General features: G+C 57.5%; 2 protein-coding genes across 2 annotated transcripts; one reads left to right on the forward strand and one right to left on the reverse strand.

Annotated features, from left to right (window-relative positions):
- On the forward strand, window positions 1-7,085 carry CHADL (chondroadherin like; the record flags this gene model as incomplete). The annotated part of the gene is made up of 7 exons (XM_079775492.1): window positions 1-8; window positions 1,409-1,577; window positions 2,534-4,237; window positions 4,772-4,938; window positions 5,575-5,761; window positions 5,853-5,949; window positions 6,889-7,085. 7 exons carry the CDS (start codon window positions 1-3, stop codon window positions 7,083-7,085), a joined length of 2,529 nt encoding a protein of 842 aa, XP_079631618.1.
- A 1,196-nt stretch (window positions 7,086-8,281) lies between these two features.
- Window positions 8,282-27,554, reverse strand: L3MBTL2 (L3MBTL histone methyl-lysine binding protein 2). The gene is made up of 17 exons (XM_079773383.1): window positions 27,528-27,554; window positions 23,697-23,937; window positions 22,014-22,147; window positions 20,245-20,368; window positions 19,416-19,495; window positions 17,728-17,845; window positions 17,173-17,307; window positions 16,827-16,915; window positions 14,392-14,623; window positions 13,560-13,636; window positions 13,296-13,400; window positions 12,777-12,924; window positions 12,589-12,671; window positions 12,084-12,318; window positions 11,564-11,629; window positions 10,729-10,845; window positions 8,282-10,277 (listed from the first exon to the last, which is right to left on the reverse strand). The coding sequence occupies exons 1-17, from the start codon at window positions 27,549-27,551 to the stop codon at window positions 10,165-10,167; spliced, it is 2,121 nt and encodes a 706-aa protein (XP_079629509.1). The 5' UTR covers window positions 27,552-27,554; the 3' UTR covers window positions 8,282-10,164.
- Between the last annotated feature and the right edge of the window lie 216 nt (window positions 27,555-27,770).

Genomic DNA, 27,770 nt, shown 5'->3' on the forward strand with positions numbered 1-27,770 from the left:
ATGGAGGGGTGAGTCTTTGGGCCCCAGGAGTCTGGAGGGGGGTGTAGAGAAGCTGAGTGGCTGCAGTCAAGCCCTCCCCTCACCCCAGCCCACCCGCCCCTCTCCAGGCCTCTGGCATCTGCCTGGGCAGAGACTCCAAGGGTCGCCTCGAAATGGGTTCTGAGGAGGCAGGGAGCGGGAATGTACGCTAGTCCCTGGGGGCTTGTCCCTCAGGGATCTGTCCCCTCCCCCAGGCCCCCCCCCCCCTGGTCCACCCTGAACCTCAGCCTCACCACAGACGGGGATGCCACCAGCCCCAAGGCCAGGGCTGAGCCCTGATACCCCAAGGAGAGTGAAAAACAGGTGGTGACAAAGCAGTGAGTGGGAACGGGAGGCCCAGGGTGGAAGGAGCCCAGGGCAGGACAGGCTGCTAGGGGTCCTGGCAGAGCTGTAAACAGAAGGAAGAGCCGCGTGTTAGGTGTTGTGGGTGAGGAGGGAGCTCTGGGCTTTCGGGGGGTGGGGGTGGGGGAGCCAAACGCTGAACCTCAAGTGTTTGAGCAGATTCCCCCTGGAACCAGGAGTGGGACTTCCCAGCACAGGCGGCTGGGAGGTGCTGAGGGCGTTCAGCCGGGGTGTTGGGGCCCATCGGTACTCTGGAAAGTTCCCTTTGGTGGTGAGCGGAGCGTTACGGAGGCAGGTGACCCACTGTGGCCGCGACTGTCCCCAGGAAGCAACAGGCAGTGGCTGACATTGTGACATGAAGAGGCCCCAGTGGGTGGTGGGTGAGCGGGGGTGGGGTGGAGGGACAGATGGGGGACAGACAGGTAAGTGGACAGACCTTGCCCAAAGCTCAGCCCTAATCCCAGACCCTCAGTTTCCCTTCCCGGTCCTGGCCAGCTAGTGACACTCAAAGGAAAGGACAACAGGGAATGAACAGGAGAGGAGAGGGCCGGGCCATTGGCTCACCTGCCAGGTGGCTCTGACCAGCCATTAAGGCTCCTCAAGGCTCTTGGACCCCACAATTGCTGGTCCCCCAAGTCTTACCCCACAACTCGGGCTGGACCCAAGCCCTCCCCTCTGTCCTCTCGCGGAGGGTGTCACTGTGCTCCCTGCCCCCACGGGCTGGGCTGCTGCTCCCTACACCTCCAGCCTCGGGCCGGGAGGTCCGGGCCTCCCCACAGCGGCACAGACCGAACCCAGAGGCATGCTAGGGTTTAGCAAGGCCTGACAGCCAAAGGGAGGTGCCAGGTCACCTCAGCCTCAGTTTCCTCCGGCGTAAAACGGCTAATAGAAGCTCTGCTGCGTGGGGGAGGGGGAGGTGACATCTTCCCTGGGGCCGAAGGACCAGAGCCGGGGCTCAGTGAGTGGACGATGTGGGCCCCTGGCCCCTGGAACAACGGGCTCCCCCCCTCTCTCCGTGTCCCCAAAGCATCTCCTCGGTCCTGCTGCTTTTCCTGCTGCTGCTGCTGGGCCCAGCGGGGCACACGGCCGCCCAGCGCTGCCCACGGACCTGCGTCTGCGACAACTCCAGGCGGCATGTGGCCTGCCGGCACCAGAACCTCACCGAGGTGCCCCCCGCCATCCCTGAGGTCAGCAGGGTGAGGGGGGGCGGGGGGCAGGACTCTGGCCGGCATGCGAGGACCTGCCACTGCCTGGCTGGGAGGAGACCCTGGAAGGTCACTTTTCCTTCCTGAGCCTTTCTCACCTCTGTGAGATGACAATAAGCAACAAGACAGACAGGCTGTTTAACATCCTCTGGTTGGCACAAGTAGGTGACCTATAGATAAATACTGAATTAGTGACAGACCCTGTGGCAGAGAACGGGATGTATTAGACAGTGGTCGGCAAACTCATTAGTCACCAGAGCCACATATCGACAGTACAACGACTGAAATTTCTTCTGAGAGCCACATTTTTTAAACTTAAACTTCTTCTGACTCCACTTCTTCAAAATAGACTCGCCCAGGCCGTGGTATTTTGTGGAAGAGCCACACTCAAGGGGCCAAAGAGCCGCATGTGGCTCGCGAGCCGCAGTTTGCCGACCATGGTATTAGAGGAAGATATGGTGTCTGCTCTAGAGACTCAAGAACTAGTGAGGACGAAAGTAAATGGGCATGCCCAGCCGGTGTGGCTCAGTGGTTGAGCATCGACCTATGAACCAGGAGGTCACGGCTCGATTCCTGGTCACAGGGCACCTGCCCGGGTTGCAGGCTCAATTCCCAGCGTGGGCTGTGCAGTAGGCAGCCAATCGATAATTCTCATCATTGATGTTTCTCTCTCTCTCTCTCTCTCCCTTCCTCTCTGAAATCAATAAAAATATATTTTTTTTTAAAAAGGAAGTAAACAAGCAGTGATAATTTAATGCAAAAAGTGCCAGAGCTGGGGATGTCCAGGTGGCTGGGGAGGAGGGCTCCCTGGAGGAGGTGTCAGGGAGCAGGGTGAGGAGAATGAGAGAGAGGTGAGGGGGGGTGGATTGTCCAGGTGAGGAAATAGCCAGGGGCCCAGGCCCCACGTAGGCCTTGTGGTGCTCAGTCTCCGCTCCCCTCCCCCTCAGCTGACCCAGCGGCTGGACCTCCAGGGCAACCAGCTGAAGGTGATCGCCCCCGCCGCCTTCCAGGCCCTGCCTCACCTGACCCACCTGGACCTGCGGCACTGCCAGGTGGAGCTGGTGGCCGAGGGCGCCTTCCGCGGCCTGGGCCGCCTGCTGGTCCTCAACCTGGCCTCCAACCGCCTGAGCGCGCTGCCCCAGGAGGCGCTGGACGGGCTGGGCTCGCTGCGGCGCCTGGAGCTGGAGCGGAACCTGCTGGAGGAGCTGCGGCCCGGGGCGTTCGGGGCGCTGGGCGCGCTGGTCACCCTCAACCTGGCGCACAACGCCCTGGTCTACCTGCCCCCCATGGCCTTCCAGGGGCTGCTGCGCACGCGCGGGCTGCAGCTGGCCCACAACGCGCTCAGCGTGCTGGCCCCCGAGGCCCTGGCCGGCCTGCCCGCCCTGCGCCGGCTCAGCCTGCACCACAACGAGCTGCAGGCCCTGCCCGGCGCCGCTCTGGCCCAGGCCCGCGGGCTGGCGCGCCTCGAGCTGGGCCACAACCCTTTCACCTACGCGGGCGAGGAGGACGGGCTGGCCCTGCCCGGCCTGCGGGAGCTGGCGCTGGACCACGGCGCCCTGCAGGCCCTGGACCCCCGGGCCTTCGCCCACTGCCCGCGCCTGCACACCCTGGACCTCCGCGGGAACCAGCTGGACACGCTGCCGCCGCTGCAGGGCCCGGGGCAGCTGCGCCGGCTGAGGCTGCAGGGGAACCCGCTGTGGTGCGGCTGCCGGGCCCGGCCGCTGCTCGAGTGGCTGGCGCGGGCGCGCGTGCGCTCCGATGGCGCGTGCCGGGGGCCCCGGCGGCTGCGGGGCGAGGCCCTGGACGCCCTGCGGCCCTCCGACCTGCGCTGCCCCGGGGACCCGGCGGAGGACGAGGACGAGGACGAGGACGAGGAGCCGGCGGCCGCGCGGCCCCGCGCCCCCCCGGGCCCCGCGGAGGAGGACGGCGCGGCCCAGCCCTGCCCGCGCGCCTGCGTGTGCGCCTCGGCGTCCCGGCACAGCGGCTGCGAGGGCCGAGGCCTGCAGGCCGTGCCCCGCGGCTTCCCCGGCGACACGCAGCTCCTGGACCTGAGGCGGAACCGCTTCCCGGCGGTGCCCCGCGCGGCCTTCCCGGGCCTGGGCCGGCTGGTGTCGCTGCACCTGCAGCACTGCGGCATCGCGGCGCTGGAGGCGGGCGCCCTGGCCGGGCTGGGCAGCCTGCTCTACCTCTACCTCTCCGACAACCAGCTCTCCGGCCTGGGCGCCGCCGCGCTGGAGGGCGCCCCCCGCCTCGGCTACCTGTACCTGGAGCGCAACCGCTTCCTGCAGGTGCCGGGGCCCGCCCTGCGCGCCCTGCCGCGCCTCTTCTCCCTGCACCTGCAGGACAACGCGGTGGAGCGCCTGGCGCCCGGGGACCTGGCGGGCACGCAGGCCTTGCGCTGGCTCTACCTGAGCGGGAACCGCCTCACCCAGGTGTCCCCCGGGGCCCTGGGCCCCGCCCCGGAGCTGGAGAAGCTGCACCTGGACAGGAACCAGCTGCGAGAGGTGCCCACGGGGGCCCTGGAGGGGCTGCCTGCCCTCCGGGAGCTGCAGCTGTCGGGGAACCCGCTCAGGGCCCTGCGGGATGGCGCCTTCCGGCCCGTGGGCGGGTCGCTGCAGCACCTCTTCCTGAACAGCAGTGGCCTGGAGCAGGTGGGCGCAGGGGGTGGGCCGGGGTTCGCGGGGAGGGGGGGCGCAGCTTGGCCCTATGTAAGGAACATTAACTCAACGAACACTGCCGGCCCGGCAGTGCCAGGCCCGAGGCTGGGCACGGGGACCCTTAGATAAGCCAGACTGTCCTGCCCCAGGGAACTGGGTGTGGGGGACAGAGCATCAGAATCCATGCCACACAGAGGCCTGCCAGGGAGGGCACTGCTGGGGTGCTGAGGAGGGAGGGACCTGGGCCCTCAGGGTCACCTACTGTGTGCACTTTGAGGCAGGGGGGAGCCCTCAAGGCTTTGCCATTAGGCGGGGTGGGGGTGGTTCAGGCAAAGCAGAAAGCACCCTGAACCGGGACCAGGTGACTTGCCAAGGGCAAGTGCTTTGGCATCAGACGCACCTACGTGTCCCCCCGAGCGCTGCCTTCCTGCCTGGCCACCCGAGGGTCCCCTGCCCTTGTGCTAGGGGAGCACGGGCCGCCCCCCGGGCCTGACAGGAGCTCACACCGGGCCTGGCACCTCCTTGCAGGTTTCTCCTGGGGCCTTCTCAGGCCTGGGGCCCCGGCTGCAGAGCCTACACCTGCAGAAGAACCAGCTGCAGGCCCTGCCCGCCCTGCCCGGTCTCAGCCAGCTGGAGCTGGTCGACCTCAGTGGCAATCCCTTCCGCTGTGACTGCCAGCTGCTCCCACTCCACAGGTGAGCACCCCCACCTGGACCCCCAGCGGGACCCACCAGCTGCTCTCAGTCAAGTCCCCACGGTCTCTCCAGGGCCCCATGTCTGCCCGGGTTCCCCTGCAGCTTTCGGGGAGCGGGGTCCTGCCAGGGCACAAGCTTGGGGTGGCTTCTCTGAGCCTCGAGTCCCTCATCATAGAGTGGGAATGAGATCTGCCCAGCCCAGCGGGGCCGCACCTCATCAATATTCGTGGGTGCTTCACATGATTACACATAATTATAAGCAGCGGTCACCTGGGGTCCAGCTCTGCCCGCCTGGCCGTCCGTCCGACTTGGGCCACACAACCCTCTTCTGTAGGGGCTGATGGTAGTCGTGTCCCCCGCATGGGGCGGCCTGGCCGCAGCGGCATTGAATTAGTCACGTGTACGGATGGGTTTGAACAGTCACAGCCCGTGTAGTGTTTATCGCTACTGCTGCCCACTTGTTGCGGAGAAGGGATGTGAGGTTGGAAGTGACTTGCTCAGGGTCACAGGATTGGTGAGCGGCCGAACCAGGACTCTCTGGAGTCGGTTCTCAGCACTAGGCCCCACTGCCCCGAATTCCCGAGGACCCCGCCTCAGGAAAGCTCAGCACGTGGGTTCCCCGAACTCTCTCCTCAGGTGGCTCACTGGGCTGAACCTGCGCGTGGGGGCCACCTGTGCCGCCCCTCCCAGTGCCCGCGGCCAGAGGGTGAAGGCTGCCGTTGCTGTGTTTGAAGCCTGCCCGAGCTGGGCGTCCAGGAAGGCCAAGCGGATGCCCAGTGCCCGGAGAGCCCGCGTGAAGGGCAGACGGCGGGGAGCCGACAAGGTTGGCAGGTGGAGGGGCAGGGAGGCCTGAGGGGGGGGGGCAGGTTCCGAAGCGCCCAGGGCAGCAGGGCTCTGACTTCTCTTGGTCTCAGTTTCATGTGGTTCTAGATCTGGGCAAGGACCCATTGCTGCCATCCAGCAATGCCCAGGCCCGCCTCCTCACCGCCTCTACTCTGGGCTGGGCCCAGGGTGGGTCTGTGAGGACTCAGTGATTTCATCCTGTGGGACAGCGAGGCCTCGGCACACTGGACTGACGTGTTCATGAAATCAATCCCGCTGTTACTGAAAGGCTGGATCCCTGCTGACTCAACCATTTCCCACTCTGACCCGAGGGCCTGGCTGTCCCTGGGGCGGGCAACCAGCAGTGCCGATGGCTCCCCTGCTTCTCGGCCTCCAGCTGGACTCCACTCTGCGGCAGTCCATCAACCCTTGGCATTATGTTCCCCATCCCGACAAATACCTTCCCACTGAAAGGTCAGCTGTAGCCAGATCTCGCAGCACATCAGAGAAGAGAGCGAGATGTGGGCTCCTCTCCACGTGGGGCCCGTGCTGTGTGGTGAGGGCACTGGGGGCGGGAGGGCCTATAGGGGAACAGCCAGCCCTCAGAGGGAAAGAGAACAGAATGAGGAGGCACTGGGAGGGAGAGGACCTGCCTTGGAAGATTGGGTGCCTGGGGACCGTTAGATGGTGTATAGTTCCCTGGGGCTGCAGAACCAAGTACCACGAACGGTACATTTGTTACCTCGCTGTTCCGGAGGTCGGGAGTGTGAAATCAAGGCATGGCCATGCTCCTGCTGATGCTGTAGGGGAGGGTCCTTCCTGCCCCTCCAGCCTCTTGGGGCCCCAGATGTCCTTGCCTCGGGCGGCACAGCTCCAACCCCTGGCATCTCCTTGTCTTCACGTCATCTCCCGACATCCCGTGTCCAGGTTCCCCTTCTTTTTATTTTATTTTTCAGATCGCCCCTTTTACCATATAAGAACACAGACCTATTGGATTAGGGTCCACCCTAATGACCTCATTTGACCTTGATTACCTCTGTGAAGTTCCTGTTTCTAAATAAGGTCTCATTCTGAGGCATTTCTCTGGAGGACATAAGTAACCCCGAACAGTGTTCCTTGTGGGGGTAGGTGGGAGTGAGAAAGAACCCCTCATAAGACCCCAAGCTGAAGGTGAGCAGTTCTATCGTAGAAGCAAGGCCTGGGACGAGTGTGACAGCAGCAGCAGGTGTCAGCTGACACTCGTGTGCATGGACTTGCGCCAGGCGTGTGCTCACGAACGGCACGGGGCTCGCTCTGTGCCTGCCCGGGAGCTCCTGGAGCTCTGACGGCTCCAGCTCCAGGCCAGGGCTTTGGTTCAAAGGGAACCCCCCCCCCCCGCCCTAGCCAGTTTGGTTCAGTGGGTAGAGCTCCGGCCTGTGGACTGAAGGGTCCCAGGTTCGATTCCGGTAAGGGCACATGCCCGGGTTACGGGCTCAGTCCCCAGTAGGGGGTGTGCAGGAGGCAGCCCATCAATGATTCTCTCTTATCATTGATGTTTCTCTCTCCCTCTCCCTCTCCCTTTCCCTCTGAAATCAATAAAAACATATTAAAAAAAACAAAACACAAAGGCCCCCCCACAGTACGGAGGTGTGGCAGGAATGGGAACACCTCAGCCATGCCTTCCAGCCACCCTTTCTGACACGCAGATGTTCCACGGAAGGCCAGCCTGGAGTTCTGGGGTTTTTGTTTTTATTTTGTTGAAAGTGGCAGTTTTCTCCCAGGAACACAAAGGAATTGAAGGCTAAGGGTCCTGAGCTGTGGCAGGATGTTCTGGGTCGGGACGCTGACTTGCTGGAGGCACGAGGCTGGACCACACACGCCTGCCTCTCCTTGGAGCCTGAGCTCTAGTTGGGGTCCAGCACATGCAAGATGCTTCATGTTGAGGGAATGAATAGTCCCAGCAGAAATATGGCTGACCAACCAGGGCTTAATGGTTTAATCCCACTGCCGTCATTTTTAAATATATATATTTTTTGATTTTTTACAGAGAGGGAGAGGGATGGAGAGCTAGAAACATCGATGAGAAACATTGATCAGCTGCCTCCTGCACCCCCCCCACTGGGGATGTGCCTGCAACCAAGATACATGCCCTTGACCGGAATCAAACCTGGGACCCTTCAGTTTGCAGGCCTCTCTTCACTGAGCCAAACCGGTTAGGGCCCGCTGCCATCATTTTAGTAGTAAATTTAAGCAACCAAGTTATTAGACCTTAATGAGCCTCTCTTGTCCTGTCTGTAAAATGGTCAGGCACCTCGCAGGCCTGCTGTGGAGATGAAGCTGTAAATGTGTATAAACCGGGGCTGGCACGTGAGATTGTCTAAGCGGCCGTCCCCTCAGTTTTCCCGGTCCCTCGGGCAGAGCCGAGGGTGTGGCCCAGGTGGCAGGAAAGGTGTGAGGTGCATTTGGACTTACAGCTAGGCCTCGGGGAACTCGGGGTCTGGGGGAGGGGAATGGCAGAAATAAGGGCAATGTGTGTGGTTGCTATGGAGACAGGTGCTCAGGAGACAGGTGCCATTTATTCTTTATTGTTTCTTCACATGTGAACTCGCCCCGTAACTGTTACTATGAGGCGAGTATCAGAACACGCTGCTGTAGGGAACAAAAATCTGACAAACTGGACTTCACAAGTCCGGGACTTAATGATCTCACTGCCTGGGGAGGCCTCCAGGGCCTGAGTGGCAGCTAAACGTCCTTCAGCTCGGCCGTCAGAATCTCGGAGCCAGGGCACCTGTAGGCATCACGTCTTCATTCGAGAAGAAACTAAAGGCCAAAATGCTATACGATTCCAGTTTCCCCAGAAGCCAGAGGGAACACCTAGGCCAGTGGTCAGCAAACTGCAGCTCGCGAGCCGCGGTTTGCGCTCTGTTGACTAATGAGTTTGCCGACCACTGACCTAGGCCATCTTCGTCCCTGGGGGTTGATGCCACTGCCTGTCACACCCAGGTCTGTCCCCGTTTCTGGCCTTCACTGATTCCAAACCTAGCCGCTTTTTGGAGAAATCAGGCTGCACCAACAGGCAGCTTTCTGGGGCTCGTTTCTGCACCACGTGGGGCTGCCTAGTGCCCCCAAAGGAGACCAGAACAAGTTCTCCAAACTGACTGGACATGGCTCCCCTTGGGCTGATCACCCCACCTCTGGGAGGACACCAAACAGCCCAGGCCCTGAGCAAGCAGACAGCACCCCGTGTGGCAAGCACAGGCACAGCAGCCTGACCAGCGCGCAGGCGGCAGCTGGACGCCAGGCCTGACAGTGCGGTTCTCTACCCACAGCAGAGGAAAGGGAAGGGCTGAGGCCTGCAGCTTCCGCCTCAGGTTCCAGAAAGGGGAGCCAATGAAGACGGGACTGATCAGAAAGGAGACAGTTTCAAAGGAGACGCATGTGGGCAAACGGGGTGAACTAGAATGTAATTTCCGAGGAGCAGGGAACCTGTGTTACGGGGTTCAGGGCTCGGACAGGAGCGGGGAGGGAACCAGTCACAGCTCTGTGACTGGCGAGGCTGAACCTGACCCTGGTTAACAGAGGGGAGCGACAGGACAGGCCCCAGCCCCGCTGGCCTCGGGGGCAGGTTCAGATGCTGGAGGTCATCTCCCTCAGGTGGGGCCTCCACCACACCTGCCGCCCCCGATCCCATCCACCATCAACCCTCCCCCAGGGGCACAGGCTGGTGCGGTCTTCCCCTCGCCAGGTCCCTGCAAGCCCCCTACCCTGGGAGCAGACCCACCTCTGTCCTTAGAAATGGGAATTGGTGCTCATGCCAACAGAGAAAATGGGGCAAGGACACCTCACAAGCCACTGAATCCCACATCCCGGTCGCTGCTTCTCAGCTGCCTGACAGACATGGCTGCCCCTACGGTGCTGGGAGGAGAGCACCAGCCCAGGAGGCGGGACAGGCCACTTGGTAAAACGTTCGAACCCATCACACCACTCACCACCAATCAGGTGACTGCCTCCCCCTCAGGAGCGGCTGCAGGCCTTTATTTATGTGACGAGCTTGGCCGCACGCACAGGCGCACGCACGCACACGTCACCGTCTTGTCTTGCCGTGTAACTGGACGACAGCCCCCCGACCCGGCGCTGAGGGGTGTGGAGGGTGGCTACTGGGAGGGAGAGCTTCGGGAACTGCAGCTGGAGAGGGAGCCACTCGGACCATGTGGGGACCCCAGGCAGCCCCAGTCACTGGGCCTTGCCAGAGGGCAGAGGTCACAAGGCAGGTCAAAGGAGACCCGGCTCATCCTTCAGTGCCGGGCCCTCAGCACCAGGCGGAATTGACGCAAAAAGGCTCAGTCTCCAGACTGACGTGGGTGAGGGAGGTGGCGCTAGAGGAGCTGCGCTGGCCGCCTGGGGGCCGGGCTGGCGGAGGGCGGCTCAGTGGTCTGCCTCCTGCTTGATGTTCTCGATGGAAACGGGCAGCTCTGGACTCGGGGCCTCGTCAGGTGTGGCCGCTTCCCCGTGCTCTTCCTTCACGCGCACAGCGATGACTGAAGGGGGGGTGGGGGGTGGGGGAGAGACAGAGAGAGGCTGTGCATGTACCGCCGGGAAGGGGGGGGCTCAGGATCTCACTCCCCCCAGATGGGGGCTCAGGATGAGGCGGGGAGAAGGCCCAGGCCGTCGCATGCTCGCCAGGCTGGCTGTGCTAGAGACACTGCACCTGCCCCTCCACCCACCCCCCTTCCCCCGCCAAGCACGAGGTGGAGAGGCCAGGCCGAGCTGCTTGGCTCTGCTCAGATCTGGGGGGGGGGGGGGGGGGGGGAGGGGATGTTGCGGAAGCTCTCCTGCCCAGTGGTCTGAGAAGGGCTGCTCGGTGCCCAGAAAATTCCCTTCAAAACTGACTGTACCCTTCTGTGCCAGGTGGGGAAGGAGAGGCGCCGCCCCTGAGCCCTGCTGCAGGCCGCCCACCCGCCCACACGCCCGCCCGCCCTGGGCTCTTACTCTCGTCGGGAACGGCCCCCGCCAAGACCTTCTCTGTGGCCCGAGGGTCTTCATCCAGCGGGGGCTTCTTGGAACCCTGTCTCAGGGGCCGCGTCTTGGTCGGTGGGATTCTTTTCCCTTTGAATAAACATGGAATTAAACCAGCCTTAGGGTTACTCCATGTGAGGCTGGAAGGCTGATCTCATCCAGCGGCTGGGCAGGCGGCGGAGCAGAGGGGATGGAACCATTTAGGGGAATTGGCCTGAACTTCTGACACCCCCTCAGGCCCTGTGCCCCGGGGCTCAGAGCCCTTCACACCCTCCACAACCTTAACCCGCTCAGCGGCTCCCATTGGGGGCACCTCCTCTCTGGGTGCTGCCGGTCACGGAGGCTACCTCGCCACCACCCTCTACTCCCTGTCCCCTCCAACCGGCTGCCCGAGCTAAGCCTGTGCTGGATTCGGGACCTCTGAGCGTGGCACCGCCTGGGGGGGTGGCCCTGAAGCTGTGGCTGCCCTTGCTCCCACCCCTGAGGGGCAGAGGGAAGATGCCGCCTTGGGGAGCAGCCGCCTTGGGGAGCAGCTTCGTTTCCCCAGCACCTCCGACTTCCACCCCAGCAGAGGGGCCGGTTCCTGTCACGGGCAGCATGGCCCCCCTTCTCTCTCTCAAATACACCTCCGTCTTTTCCTGGCAGCCTGACCCCTGCCAGGGACTGAAGGCTCCCTATCTGCTCTGGGTCATGTCACTGGAGACAGGACGACGGCCGTGGGGCCAAATGGGAAGCTCTGCTCCCAGGGCCACAGGCCGCGCTGATCCAGGTCCCACACGGGCCCAGGTAGCGTCAGAGCGCCACTTACTCTTCTTCCCAAACTGCTTCTTCCTCTTCTTCGTGGCCTCTTTGGCCTTCAGAGGCGTGGTTGGCTCTGTTGTTGAAAGAAAAGGACAAGAGGTGAGGCGAGAGCTCTGAGCACACAGGGTGGAGGCACAGCCCGAGACCCCTGCCCACCCCTCAGAGCCTCCCTGACGCTCGGGACACCCCAAGAAGGAAAGCCAAAGTGGGGCGATGAGAAAGGGGAAGGGGCGGGGGAGGGACTGGAGAGCAGCTGTCCCTTCCCACCCTCGTCACCAGGGCTGCTCCGAGGGGCCTGGGTAGTTTACCTGGGTGCATAAGGGCACGAGCATATGACAGAGTGGGCAAGATCAAGGAAGGAGCTCTGCAGGCCAGAGGGAAAGGGAGACAGAGAAGTCAGGAGCAAGGGTGGTCCAGGAGACTTCTCGATCTCATGCCACAGAACGAGGTGGGCATGGGGCAGGGGCGTGGTTGGAAGGAAGGAAAAATGAAAGTCAGGAGCCCCTTAGGGCTGCAAGAACCCAGACCTGTGGCCACGGGTGGCTGGAGCTGGTAGCCGGTGAGCTCGCACCAGCCGACGGGGTAGATGTCCGGGGACTCACAGTCCACCCACTGGTCGTACTCGTTGTCCCAACCGTCGAAGTGGATGCTGAGGAGCCGGTGCACCACCCGCTTCACCGTGGCCACGCAGATGAGCCGGGGCTCCATCAGGTCCACGGCCTCCAGCTTCATGCCCACCTTGAAGCCGTGGTTCGGGCAGTCCTGGCAGGAGGAAGAAGGCAGTGACCTAGCCAGCCAGCTCCCTGCCCCCGGGGTGAGTGCTGCAGGGGAAGGTCCCTCTGACCAACGGCCCCCCTGAACTTGGTGCCCAAGCACCAGCCCCTGGGGGAAAGGGACCGCTGACTATTGGGGCGCGGTGCCTGTGCGGAGCTGGGCCCTCTCCCCGGAAGGGGCTGATCGCAGCAGCAGACACTCGCCGACAGCGGGCAGGGCCCATCCCGAGGCCCCGGGTGCCCAGTCCTGTCTCCTCACCATGTTAAAGAGTCTCGACGGAGCTGCCTTCGACTTGGTCTTCTCCAAGTAGGTGTCCCAGTTGAAAGTGCGTGTGTCGTAGCCTGGAGGAGCAGAGGGAGATGCGGAGGGAGGAGGGGGAGTGGGAGGAGTCCAGGAGGGAGCACACAGCCAGAGGGGCGCCTGTAGCCTGGTCAGGCCAGTCTTACCTTTTGGGAGTGTGAGCTCTATGTCATTCTTCTGGCAGAAGGTGGCCGGGAAGATGGCGTGGGAGGAGGCGTGGTAACAGAACCAGTCCGAGCCATCGGTGGAGGGCCCCCCGTCCACACAGATCATCAGGTAGCCATCCAGGAGGACCTGGGGGTGGTCGAGAGGGGTACACAGAGAACACAGTGGCATGAGCTGCACTCCATCCCAGGGCAAGGTGGCTGTGGTGGGGACACGAGGCCATGGCTCCCACCGGAGCCAGACGTCCGCTCCCTGAGCTGCTGCTCCAGCTACGGCACTGTAGCCTGTGCTTGTGAGATTATTGACCTTCCTCACCGGACAGCAATCCGTGCCCCGGGGCCCAGGTCTGTCTGTGCCTCTGTGTTCTCAGTGGGGAGCTCACAGAACTCAGGGGCTCCAGGAGCAGCCAGCCGGGAACGTGGTGGGCATGGAGTGCCGGGCTCTGCACCAGCTCCCTCCCTGACGGCCACCGGGGGGTGTGAGGGCAGCCACAGGCTCACCTTGCAGATGGTTGCCACGCAGATGTTGCCCAGATTCAGGGGGTCAATGGCCTCCAGCTTCATCCCCTCCTCAAACCAACCGCCTTCTGTGTAGACAGCTCGAACCTTAAAGGAACGGGACAGCTGGGGCATCTGGACAGCCCAGGGCAGGGCGGAGGGCCAGGCCTCTCCTGCCGCGGCCTGGGAAGGGAACAGGGAGGGCCAGGGCCCACGGCCTGGAATGGCCCCAGGCCAAGGGGAAAGGGCCCAGGAGCGGTGCCTCACCTTCTTGAACAAGTAAGGGACAGCGTCACAGTAGATTTTCCGGAAGGTGGGATGATGGGCCATGTCGCTGCGCCTCTCTTTTGGGGAGATGGCAGAGGGGTGAGGGAGAGAAGGGAGCTGAAGGCTGCTAACAGGGCCATCGCTACACTCCCCAGAAACGTGGGCGCTGCCCTGCAGATGCCGCGATCTGTATCTCAGCCCCCACCCCGCCTAGACTAAAAGACCAGAAGTAGCAGGCACCCTCTACAGCAGTGGTTCTCAACCTTCCTAACGCCGCGACCCTTTAAACAATTCCTCATGTTGTGGTGACCCCCAACCATAACATTATTTTCGTTGCTACTTCATAACTGTCATTTTGCTACTGTTATGAATCATAATGTAAATATCTGTGTTTTCCGATGGTCTTAGGTGACCCTGCTAGCGGTTCTCAACCTGTGGGTCGCAACAACAGCAAAATTACAGTTATGAAGTAGCAACGAAAATAATTTTATGGGTGGGGGTCACCACAACGTGAGGAACTGAATTAAAGGGTCGCAGCATTAGAAAGGTTAAGAACCACTGCTCTATAGGAACTATTTAGCCCTTAAGACCCATTCTCCTCCCATGTGACAAGGGGGAAGAGGGGGCCTGTGGTCTCTAGTTCCAAATCAGTTTTACCACCTGCAAGCTGAGTGACCTTGGTCAAGTCACTCAGCCTCTCTGGGCCTCAGTATTGCCAACTGCAGGGTGGAGATGAGCCCCTCTACCACAGAGCGTGGTTGTGGGTACAGAGGTGCTCCTACCCAGCCTTGGGGTGGCAGAGCTGGGTCACGCTGCCTGGGGCTCTGCTAACCTGACAGCTTGATGCCGTGGCCGACACGCCGTGACCAACCCACGGGATGGATCAGGGGGCTCCACATGTGGCACCAGAAGTCGTCGTCGCTGTCGCCGTCCTCGTACAGGAGCCGCAGGCGACCCCCAATGACCGTGTCCACCACGGCCATGCGGGTCCGAGACACCTGGGACTTGTCCACCACCTCCAGCCGCATGCCCTGCCGAAAGGGGTACTTCATGCTCTCCACCATCTGCAACATCAGAACACAGGCCTGCCGTGGGCATGGGCCCTGCCACCACCTTCTTCAAGCAACCAGAGGACAGGGCAAGTGGGGTGGAGCCGCCCGAACACCGAGTCAGCAAGTGAGTCCTCCTGTCCCCCGATTCCACCCTGGCCGCCACGTCCTGAGGGTGACACTGAGGAGGCACGCAGCTCCAACGCGCACACCACAGTGCCCGCGAGTCAGCCTGAGGGAGGGACAAACCCCTCTGCGGACAAAGGGAGCGGTGCCCAGAGGTCAGGTGACTTGCCCAGGGTCACACCGTCATTCGGGCCAGAGCTGAGCCTTGAACCCGGTCCCAGTACCAGCCTGGTGCTCCTGCAGGACCTGCGTTCTGACCCACAGGTGTCCCACACTCCCCTCTCCTGCCGGCCGCCTGCTGGTGGCACACACAAGCCTCCTGAGCAGAGTCCCTTCGCTTCCATCCATCCAATTCCAGCTCTGGCCTCCCCGGGCCGCGCCTCTGAATGGCTTTCGCACCTCAGTGGCAATGCCTGCCCCTCTGACCCAGCGAGGACAGTGACCATGAGGCCTACCAGCTGCTCTAGAGCCTGTGGCGGGCCTGGGTGACGAGGGCAGGAGATGCTGTGTTTGCTGTAACTTTGGTGAGGACTGGGGACAGCGAGCTCCGCAGGGCTCTCACCCCGGGCACTGCTGGCTCAGGGGCACCAGCCCAGCCTTGGCATGGGGGGACTGAGCTGTGCTATTTCCGATCCCACCGGAAAGGAAAGCATCTCCAGATCACCTGGGAAAGCTGACCCCGTCCTCCACCACAGACCCTCAGCCTTCAACTCAAGGCTGGAATGCACCACCCCAACACCGACTGCCTGCCTGGTCCATTTGGGCGAGGGGGAGAGGCAGGTGAGGCCTGGACTGGGGTCCCTCTGGGCTGCCTCCCCACCAGCTTCCCTGATACATTCCTTTCCTCATGCACTGCACAACTGGGTGGGTGACAGACAGTACCCACATGCTTGCTGACTGGTTCACATGGAACCCTGTTCTGCCACCAGAGCCAAAGTCCTTGTAATTTAGGCAGAAAAGAGGCCACCTTAATACTCATAGTGCCCTGCACCACCACAGTCCTCTGCCTCATCTTAAGACAAGGGCCAGCTGAGAAAGAGTAAACCGTCATCTTAATGGCAAATCTGTCAACTGTGCAAGGCACTATGGGAAATACAGGAGAAAAAGCTTACAGTTTGGTTGGAAAGAGAATACAAAAAGATAACAATAGATGGAGAGATAAGTAGCAAATGAGTAGCACCCACTGAGTTCAAAGACGGGAAAAATCATTTCTACTTAAGGGAAAAGTCCGAGAATGCCTCCCTGAGGGGCTGGGAGCCACCCTCGCTGAAGGCCGGTGCCCGGTGCCTTGGGGGAGATGGCCCCAACTCCCACTCCATCCTTGTTTTCCAATGCTGGCTTCCCTGCCACCCATACCCTACTGATCAAGGTCAAAGCCAAATGCCACTTTTCCCATGAAGCCTTCTTTAATACTTGTTCCCGTTCAATTTCGTGTCATGGCAGCACCTGCCCCGCATTCCCCTGCTCCCTGTTGTGACGACACCCAGGCAACAGGGGAACCACACCTGTGAGATCTGGGCCAGGAGACCTGAGGTTCGGCCCCACCACCTAGGTGAGTGAGCCCCGAGCAATCTGGCCTCTAGAGTGGGAGAGACTAAGTCTTCACTCTGTCCCCTTAAGATCCCTTTGACTCTTTACCATGTGTATGGCTTTTTAGGTTAAAGAACCAAATAATTTTTAAAATCACAATTCACTGCCACACAGGTGGTTCTGGAGCACCTCCCTGGTTCAGAACCAAGGCTACTTTATAATTATTCATGTGCATGACTTCGTGTCCTCTGCGAACGCAGGGTCTGTATTCCCACGGCTCTTAATAAAGCCTACTGAGTGAATGCTCCTGAAAAATGCTGTGAGCAAAGGTAAGCGCCCAGAAGAACAAACGGCAGACAAGGTAGGGTGGTCGAGGCGGCGGGATCAGAGTCTGGGTGGGGAGGAGGCAAGAACCACCATCCTTCTTTGAGAAACATGGAGCCACTACAGATTGTTAACAAGGGGTCTCAGGAAGGATACGCCAATGAGTAGCAGGAAGCACGTAAGATAGGAGGGGCAGGAAGGAGATCACTTAGGAGACCCCAAGGGCTCAGTGCCAGACCTTGATATGAAAATCCACGGGAAGCGTCCTGGAGCCCACCAACCGTTTCATGAGGTAGCCCTTCCAGTCGGTGAATTTGGCGTGGATGGCTGCGAGACAGAAGATTCCTGGTTACACGCTGACAACACTTCCACCGACAGAGGGCGCCAGAGCCACCCCAGAGATCAGCAGAGGAGATGGACAACTTATGTCTGCCTTTCGGGTCAGCAATCACCTCAACCCACAGAATCAGGCTCTACAACCTGGAGCTGCCACGAAGCCTCTGGGACAGAGGGGGCAAGTGGGTTCTCTTCCGCCTGACCGAAGGGCCTGCAGAAACCAGCACACACAGCCCTCCTCCACTCACTCCGTGGGGGCACCAGGATCTTGCTGTTGATGGCACACCAGCCGATGGGGTGGACATCCACAGTTCCCAGGTTGCACCAGAAGTCGTGGCTGGCATCATTTTCAAAGCCCTCATACCGAAGCAGCACTCGGTACCCTGGAGAGGACGGGAGCCGCAGTGAGGGCGGGTGCGACGGGGAAAGGGATGGTCTTAGGCCTTCCTCCTCCGCGGCCTAACCCGGACTTTCCGCTGCCACCTCCACGAACTCCTTGTGGACACTGTGGTCTCTGCTGCCCAGAGTCAGGGCCAAAGCAGACCCATGCCACTGACTTGGGAAGCAGTGTGGCATAACGGGGAGAATTAATTTTCTATAGCCTGATTATCCCTGGAATAAACTTTAAAAAATGGGAGTTTCCAAACTCACCAAGCTCTGGGGTCCCCTGTAAGGCAGGCAAGGGAGGTTGCAAGGGAGCCAGAGACTCCAGCAGGTGGGGTTCTGTTGCCTCAGCACTGCCCACCCACCTGCAGGTGCCCCTCTCCAGACCCTGCTCCTGCTTTGGCCAGAGGAACACCCACCTGCGGCCTGGATGACAGAGGCGATCCAGTACACCCGGCTGGGGAGCACAGCGTCGCTGTTGAGCACCTCCACCTTCATCCCCTTCGTCACATCCTCCCACTGGTCATAGAGGGGGACCTGGGTGGGGATGAGAGCCCAAAGGAATCCGTGAACTAACTGCCTGGGCTGGCACAGAAGAGCACTGGCCCCATGGCTTCCTAATTTATTGTGTCTTTTGCCTTTTCGCATCAGTCACTAGATGCGGAAAACCAGGCACAGGACGAGGGAGGAAGAGATGAGCAAGATGTGTCTGCTGTCCTTGTCAGGGAATGGAGATGGGGTGGCCAGGGGGGACGGTCAGAGATCCAGTTAGGCAGCCCCAAGTACTAGTCTGTACAGGACCAGCTCCTAGCTGTATCATCTTGAGCACATCACACCTGTGCCCGCCTGCATGACACATGACAGTTGCTAGTGCTTACCACGTGCCAAGCCCTGTTCTTGGCACAAATATCACCTCCTTAAATCGTCACTCAAGCCGGGGCAGTAAGGGTCATGACGCCCTGGTCCTCAGCCATCGCCACACCGGCTCGCACAGAGCTGCCCACCACACATTACTCCCAGCGTGCTCTTTCGCCACCTCTCTAGCTGCTCCTCTCCTCCTGTTAAAGTGCTCCCCGGACAGCAAGCGACTGCTTTTTGGGTGCCTTCCCCATAACTGATCCTCACTTTGCTGCCCATGGCACCTTGATTCTCCTTTGGGGGAATTCTCCTTTTCGGCATTCTCAGCCTAGCTGAAGCCAATCGGCAGCCTGTCCCATCTCCCTGGCGCAGAGATTGGGTTCATCATAGAACCTAGAAATGCTACCCAGCACACAGGAGTGGGCTGTTCCCCGAGCACATGAACCGGATGTTAAATGCAAGCGTGATGTTCACTCCCCTGCAGTACAGGGGCCAATGCCAGGAGTGCTAGAGAATTCAGGGCAACTAGGAAAGAGGGCACCCTCACCAACTCAGAGTGGAGGCTGCGCTGGGGGCCAACTTTTCACTGTTCAGGGCACCCTGCAGAGTTCCGCAGCAGCTCAGAAAGGAGGCCAGGGGGTGGGTTTACTCTGGTGAGAGGCCTCCTCCTCCATTTCCTGGCGTTTTGGAAATGGGCTTGGAAGACAAAACCAGAGTGCTGCTCTAGGCCTCCCCCTCCGGCCTGCAACCTCCGCCTACGGAGGCTTCACATTCAGGGCCTGCACTCCCGCCCAGCCCCCAGGGCTCACCCTGCTGGGGTTTCTCAATGATGGGGCCAGGAGGCATCCACATGGGCCTCCCAGGGCCCGGGGGCCCAGGGTAGTTCAGAAGCACCAAGCTTTCAATGGGGAACATGAACAGTGGGAAGAAAGGAGAAAAGGAGCTCACACTGCTGCTCAGACAGAAGCTAGCACAGTTCCATTTTGTAAATAACAGACTCCCCTCAGAGGGAAGCCCCGTGCTGAAGCCCTCAGTGAGGGCTGGAGGGAAGACTTTTGCAAAGTGAACAGAAAGGGAAACGAGTAACAGAGCTGGACTTCAACCACCCAGGACCCCTCCTCCACCACCACCGTTCTCTCGGGGTGCCAAAGCAACGTCCAGCCCGGAACAGTTTGCGAGGCAGCGAGGTGAGATGGGTGGTGAGCCCCTGGGTTCCCTGCTCCCTCTCCCTTTCCCACCAGGCACTCACGTGTTTAAAACAGCTGACAGGAGCAGCCTTGTAACTGTGATCCTTCAGGAACTTCCCCCAGTCGAACCCCAAGACCAGCGCTGCAGACACAAAGAGGAGCTGAAGAGAGGAGTCTGGGAGCTCAGGCAGCAGCCACTCCAGGAACCTGGCCCCTGAGGAGCCCGAGAGGCAGGTCCCTCTCCCACCACAGCAGCATGGCCAGGCCACCTGTCCCCATACCTGCCCCACTAGAGGCCATCGGGACCTTATCCAACGGCTGCCAGACGCTCAGGAGTAAACAATCAGAAGGAAATGTCTGACCTTTCTTTCCCCAAAGAAAAATGAAATTCAAAGACCCTTGAGCTTAAATTCCTCGGACCTCCCCTGACCTGTCATTGGCTACAGCACGCAACCCTCACGCCTATGGAGCTCAATTTCTGTCAGACTCAGACCACTCAGCAGAGTTGCTTTGTGCCTGTATTTAACTTGCTCAGAAATTGCTCCACACTCAGAAAGTTCCCTTTCTTACTGCACCACCCCTCTCCCAACTAGACCTGGTTTTCCACCGCCCAGGGAAACAGCACAGAGCGCAAATCAATGCAAAACAATAGAGGCCAATTCATGGCTTTTGAATGATCAGTGGGGGTCCTGCCATTTAGGGTGTCTGAAGGGATTTTCTGCAGTAATTTCCACAATACCTACCAGGTGAGGCAGATGCAACCCACAGTACGCCTGGGTCAGGGCTCTTTCTAGCAGACCACCTTTTCTCCTCGCTCCCAGCGTGCGCCACCCCGTCCTGGCACCCCGTGCCATGCCCAGCAGCGTCCTGAGCGGTCCTCTGCCCTCTTACCGTCTTGCCCGGTTGGTGTCCCATCTGCTAGCTGCCCCGTCCCTTGCGAGTGGAGGAAGGCTCCGATTTTGGCCGACCAGGCTGCTTTGTGCAGGACTTTGGCTTTCTTGGTTGGCGGTTTTCCCTGAAGGGCGGAGAGGATGTGTGTGGAACGTTGGCTACGCATCTAGCTCTGGACTTAGACTGCCAGGTTTACATCTTAACGTGGGTCAGCTCCTAGTAAGCTCTCTGGGGCTCGTTTCTCCATTTGTAAAGCAAGGCGATACTAATAACAATAAGGGCTGCAAGGATGGGATAAGGGCTTAACTCTTGTTCACTGGGGAGGGACTGGGGACAGATGGCAGAGCAGTGAGGCAGAGAGGGACACCTGTTCCATCTTTTAAACGTTTGCTTCCTCCAGCAACCTTTTCCTAGTGGCTTGAACTCTCAGCCATTACTTGCTCCTGCGCTTCTACAGATTTATGGCGGAGAATGGGCTTCAGTGGGATCTGTGACCTGAACCAGGAGACATTCTGTAAATACATGAATGTTCTGCTTCTATCAGTGCTCAGAGGCCTCCCCCAAAGCTGAAGGACGCCGATCCATTCTGTAACTTGTAACTTAAGCACCGCTCAGAGAGGCCCAGAGAACTTACTAGAGATCAGTGTAGTAGAAATGTGGGTTTAGAACCCACACAGACCTGGGGTCAAATCCTGGCTCAATTTTGTGTACCTTTCAGCAAGTTAGTAAAATTTATTGGCCCTTTAAATTAAAGGAATTTTTTAAAATTATTTTTTTAGAGATCACTAGTTACACCGAGAGTGCCAAGCCCTTAGTAAGTACCTCCAAATTGTAGCTATTAACAATATCATCAGCTCACTGAGGAAGGATTTTTCCATGCCCTGACTACATACAAAATGAGGAAACAACAGTAATGGTCTCATGAAGGTGACAGAGTGTAGGAAGCACCGAGCAGAACTGGCCCCTGACTCACTACACATCAGAGCAGGGCCACAGCCTGCCTGCACATTCGGGTCACCTGAGGGGCTCTTTGAAGCCCCTGTGTCCAGGCCACACTTCATCCCCACTAAAGCAGGCTCTCTGGGAGGGAGACCCAAGCATCAGTATTTCTAAAACCTCCTAGGTGATCTCAACATGCAGTCAAGTCTGAGAACAAGCGTGTGGATGGCAGCCAGTCGCCATAAACAACACAAGGCCAGCACCTGAGATTAGCTTCCAGCCTCGCTCTGCTGCCCTCCTCCCACAGAGCCACCCGAGGTAAGTCCTTCTTCCTCTGGACTTCAGTTAACGTATGGGTCAGACAGCACATCAGACTCTTTCCATTTCTGAAACTTCTATGAATGTCAGTCATCAACTAGAGATTGGTAAGACTTTCTGGGTGGCTGCCTATGACATGGAGTCAGAGATGAGGCATCAACTATCTAAACCCACTGTGGCTGAGGAACCTGTGGCTGGTTCCCAGCTTCCTTTCAGAACATTTATAGAAGTGTGGTGCAAGGACCAAGGGCATTTTTAAAACTTATTGAACCTCCCCAGAGGGGGAACGGAGTGATGCAGCTCCAGGAACCTGCAAGTTAATAAGCTCCATAAACACATTCCTCTCCCTCTAAAGTTTGAGGTCATAATAAATCCCAGGCAATTTACATCCTCGGATGGACACAAGCAAGGTCCTCCCCAGCCCTCTTGGCCCCTTGCCATCAGTCAGTTGGCTGTTCCTGCCTCAGCACCCTGGGCCCCGGGAAGGGTCTTCCCAAGTGACTGCCTCTCACCTGTAATCTAGCCAAGATGCTGGCTTTCTTGGAGTTGGAGGAGTAGCTCCTGGAACAGGAGACGCTGCAGAACCTCTTGGTCTTGGAGAAGAAGGCTTCCCTTGTACCCACGATACCACACATCTCACAGACAGCTGGGAAGAGAACTTAGCACATGACTCACCTGGTATGTCACCCCAAATCAAACAGAATGATAGGCCCTTCAAAACCTGGGCACTGCATTAACCGGGTAAGTCCTGAATCTGTTTCACCTGAGATAAGCTGCTTGGCATCCCTTGGCTCTGTGCCAGTAGTGGGGCTAAGAAAAAGCCACGAAGACACGTGTGGGGAAGTTTGCAGAGGAAAAAAGTAGAAAAAAGGTGCCCAAATCATTTAACTTCTGAGTCTATCTTTTTCTCATCTATAAAGAGACTGAACTAGATCAGTGTTTCAACCCCAACTTCACATTAGAATCACTCGGGAGCTTTTAAAAACGCCCAAGCAGAGCTAGAGAACCCTGGGCTAGATGGTCTTACCGGGTCTTTCTATTCCTAAAGTTCTGAGATTCTAAGAGATCAACTAGAAGACAGAAGGGAGAAAGACACACGAAGGCAGAGAAGACAGGATGAATAGGAAGGAAATAAGATTCAACTGGCAAAGAGTCTTAGATAATTGTTCCAAAGAGTTTGGGCACCAAGGAACAGAGTGTCCTCAGAGACCGCCTAGCCTGCCTTTTCACAGGCAGTCACATGTGGAGACCCGGACATGGGTCCAGCAGCTGTCCAAGCGTCACTCACTGAAGCCAGCTGGCTTCCATTTGCTCCATGGGATTCTTCTCTGCCCATCCCACCTTAATGCTCTTACTCAGGATCACTCTATTCTCTACTTCCCTCACTGTCACTTCAACACCATAAGCTATTTCTTGTTGCTTCCTGGATAATAATCAGGACACTTCAGGTATCCTACCTTTTCAACATCCATGATTAAAAATCCACCAGCTGCCCTCGCTGGTTTGGCTCAGTGGATAGAGCATCGGCCTGTGGACTGAAGGGTCCCAGGTTCGATCCCAGTCAAGGGCACATGCCCGGGTTGCAGGCTCAATCCTCAGAAGGCAGCTGATCAATGATTCTCTCTCATCATTGATGTTTCTATCTCTCTCTCCCTCTCCCTACCTCTCTGAAATCAATAAAAAAAGATCAAAAAATAAAAATCCACCAGCTACCCTGGCTCAGTGGATAGAGCATTGGCCTGTGGACTGAAAGGTCCTGGGTTCGATTCTGGCCAAGGGCACATGCCTGGGTTGTGGGATCAATGATTCTCTCTCATCATTGATGTTTCTCTCTCTCTCTACCTTCTCTCTTCCTCTTTGAAATTAATAAAAATATATTTTTTTAAAAATCCACCAGCTAGTCACACAAATGTAAAAGTAGTACCATGTTAATGACTAGCATCTAATATGTGCTGAATAAAACCAGTTGTATGAAAGAGGGAGTGAAATCGCAATTTGAAATCAGACCGGGGGAAATGACATCGGGGATACTTGGGATGCTTCTGTCTCTCTCACAGGTCCTTACACATCTGATCCCTTACACTTAAGATCAAACAGCCCTTTACACCTGACAACTCTGTGCACATGGCCTATATCCCCCCTCTTCCGCCACAGCCTCCTGAAACCTCCCATCTTCAGGGACACTCTGAAGGCACCTGGCTCGGAACCACTGCCGTCCAAGGAGCGAGGAGTCCCAGGGCTGAGCAGATGCAGGGGGGAGGTGGGCAGCTCCCCTGCTTCCCTCTCTTCGTTTTCTGCTTCACTTGACTCCTCGAGATAGGAGCTGCTCTCGCTGCCCGCACTGCTGTTGTAACCCCGGAAACTGTCATAGCCACCAAAGAGCTCCAAGTCGTCATCTTCCTCTTCTTCCTCCATTGGTTCTGAAGAAGGAGTCTCCTAGTGCAAGAAAGAATGGCACAGAGCAGGCAGGAATCACGGTTGGCTTCGTGTACAGGGAGGGCAGCTGCAGATCGCTAGCTGCTCCCTTTCCAGTTTTTGTTCAGTCAACATTTTTGGGCAAAATGGCAGGCAGAATCAAATATCCCTTTGCGAACACCAGAATCATTACTCTTGTTCATACACTTTGCAGGCATAATTCAACAGAATAGCTTAAAACAGGAAAAAACATGTTTTAGGAATTAACCAAGCTCCTCCTGTGGATTTGTAAGTGATATTTTAACATGATTCAATAGAATACAATGATATGAAAATATCCTAAGTGAGGTGCCTCATGAAGACTTTCTGGGAAAGAAATACACAGTCAGCCCTCCTTATCAGTGGGTTCCACATTCCCGTAAATATATATATATATATATATATATATATATATATATATATCAATACAATGTTATAGTATTGCTGACATGTACTATATAGTTAGGCCTATGGTTGCATCTGTACTGAATATACAAAGACAATTTTCTTTTCCTTATTCCTTAAGTGATACAGAATAATAACTGTTTATATAGCATTTCTATTGTATTAGGTATTATAAGTAATCAGGAGATGATTTAAGATATATGGGAGGATGTGCATAGGTTATTTGCAAATACTATGATATTTTATATAAGGGACTTAAGCATCTGCAGATTTTGTTGTCTGTGGGGGTTCCTGGAACCAATCCCCCATGGATTCTGAGGGAAAACTGTACAGGCATACCTCATTTTATTGCACTTTGCTTTATTGCACTTCACAGATGTTGCAATTTTTACAAATTGAAGGCAAGACCCTCCACCAGCAAAAAGATTACGACTGTCTTTGTTGGGGTGGTCTGGAACTGAACTCAGTAGAAATTTTACTCTTCCCCCTTCGGCAAATGTACATCAAAATAACCTCAACTCAAAAACAAATTAAGTCAGAGAAGAGTTATTTTGGGACCCAGACTGCCAGAAGAAGGATTTGGAAGGCAGAAGACACATTAGCTGTAGCACAGTGGAATGTATCACAACTTTGGACTTAGCTCTGATCCTAACTAGCTGGGGCTCTGGGGCAAGTCATTTCACCTCTCTGGGCCTCAATTTTCTCAGCTATCTATATAATAAAAGCCTAAGCGACCATTAAGGAGGAACAAACAGAACAACTGGTTGCTATGATGTGCACTGACCACCAGGGGGCAGACACTCAACACAGGAGCTGCCCCCTGATGGTAAGTGCACTACCTCAGGGGGAGCACCACTTAGCCAGAAGCTGGGCTCACAGCTGGTGAGTACAACAGCAGTGGCAGGAGCCTCTCCCCCCACCCCCTGTGGCAGTGCTAAGGAGCAGTGAGCCTAGTGGTAAGGAGCAGTGAGCAGGTGGGTGGTAAGGAGCAAAGGGTCCTGGACTGCGAGAGGGTGCAGGCTGGCCTGAGGACCCCCGCAGTGCATGAATTTCATGCACTGGGCCTCTAGTAAAATAATAAAAAACTTGGCTCACAGGATGTGAGATGTAAATGAGATAGTGTATATGCATCTACCTGGCATGTAGAAAAGGTGTGAAGAATCTGGACTCTAGGTCAGGGCTCAAATACCATCTCTAGTTTTTTTGTTGTTGTTAATCCTCACCTGAGGATATTTTTCCCATTGCTTTTCAGAGAGAGTGTGGGAGGGAGGGTGGAAGGAGGAGGAGAAAGAGAGAAACATTGTGAAAAAGATACATCTATTGGTTGCCACCCCCACACCCCTCCACCCGACCCAGGGTGGGAGCGAGCAACCCTTGGGTGCACAATGTGATGCTCTAATCGTGATGCTCTAATCGCTGAGTACACTGCAGGGCCCATCGCTAATTTTTTTGGGTTTTTTATAATATATTTTATTGATTTTTACAGAGGGGAAGGGAGAGGGATAGAGAGTTAGAAACATCGATGAGAAACATTGATCAGCTGCTGCCTCTTGCACACCACCTACTGGGGATGTGCCCGCAACCAAGGTACATGCCCTTGACCGGAATCGAACCTGGGACCTTTCAGTCCGCAGGCCAACCCTCTATCCACTGAGCCAAACCGGTTAGGGCCCATCGCTAGTTTTACTAGCTGTATGATCTGCAGTAAGCCAGTCTTTCAGTGTCTCAGTTTCCCCATCTGTAAATGAGCACATACCACCTAGTTCATAGGCTTCAGGGGGAAAGTAAGGATTAATACATGGAAAGCACTGGGAACAGTGACCTGCACGTAGTAAATATTCAATAAATACTGGCACTTTTTACTGGTTAAAAGCATGGCATTTCAAATCAGCTTTGCCCAGGTTTGAATCCTGGCTCTGCCACCTTTCTGTGTGCTTTGGTGCAAGTCAGTCACCCTTGCGGCTCTGATTCTCCATTAGTGCCCCAGAGATAATAGCAAGCCTTCTTTAGAAGACTGTTACGAGGATGGAGATATGTGAAGCCTAGATCTGTTCCAGCAGTTAGTGACAGCTCTCAAAGTGTGAGCTCTTATTCTCAAATATCCCCCCCCCCCCCAACTGATTTCAGAGAGAGGATGGGAGAGGGAGAGAGAGCTAGAAACATCAACGATGAGAGAGAATCAACAGTTGGCTGCCTCCTGCCCGCCTCCTACAGAGGGTTGATCCCGCAAGCCGGGCATGTGCCCAGACCAGGAATCCAACCGTGACCCCCTGGTTCAAGGACTATTCCACTTTATATTTTCAACTACACATGCAAATGTGCTAGAAAGGAAACTGAATTCACATACAAGGTGACAAGGCTCCGGCCATCGAGGCTAAGTTAGCTGGGCCTCGTCCCAGGAGGTGGCCAGTTGGATTCCCAGTCAGGGCACCAGCCTGGGTTGCGGGCTCGATCCCCAAATGCCCAGTAGGGGGCGTGCAGGAGGCAGCCGATGGATGTTTCTCTCTCCCTTCTCGTCTCCAAAAACAAACAAACAAACAAACAAACAAACAAAAACCCCACAAGGTGACCAGAAGCCAATGATGAAAGCGTGAGTGGGTCACAGGTCACGCAGAGTGGGAGACGCTAACAGGCGGAGTTTGGGAGCCTGCCGCGCCTGGCGCCAGCCTCCTCCACTTCCCGGCGGCGTGCACTTCCCGGAGTCTCGCTACCGAAGCCGCAGCTACGAGAACCACAAAAGCGAAACAGTAACCCAGGACCGTCGTGCGTGTCCTGGGAGACAGTGCACGTGGACACCCTGGGCACGGAATGTTTGTTAAGCCTTCATCTCCCTCCACGTCACGCCGGGATGTGACAGGCCTCACCATCCCTAGAGAACGGGGCCACGCGACAGGAGGGACGACGAAGATTCGGGAGCTCTCGGACCCCCACCCCCGTTCCCCTTCCCCGAGGCCAGGGAGGCGGTTCCCCCCGGAACTACTCGCCAGACGTCGACCCCAGCAACCTCGGACCAAAAGGCAGCACCAACCCCTTCTGGCCCTGCTCAGCCTGTTTACCCATCTCCCACCCAGCACCGCAAGGCGTCGCTACAAGGCCTGCAGCGGGGTCCCCCGAGTTAGGCTCTCGGGGTCCCCTTCCCCACACACCAAACGTCCTCTCCCACTCACCTCGACGCCGCGCGGCTTCTCCATGAGCCCCAACAGTTTCCACGACCGTCACCAGGTGCAGGAAGCCATATTGGCCTCGCCGCTTTTCCCGAGTGCGCTCATTGGTCGCCTTCCAGAGCCGCGAGCCAATCACGCTTCAAGAAAGAGGAACAGCCGGTGCCGCCCTCGCCTGCGCCCCTCCTCCCCTTGAGGCGGGGTCTTGTGGGACTTGTAGTTCACCCGTGGGTGCTGGTGGCGGGGGGC

This window comes from Cnephaeus nilssonii (genome assembly GCF_951640355.1).
Source record: "Cnephaeus nilssonii genome assembly, chromosome: 6".
NCBI classification, from domain to species: Eukaryota; Metazoa; Chordata; class Mammalia; order Chiroptera; family Vespertilionidae; genus Cnephaeus; species Cnephaeus nilssonii.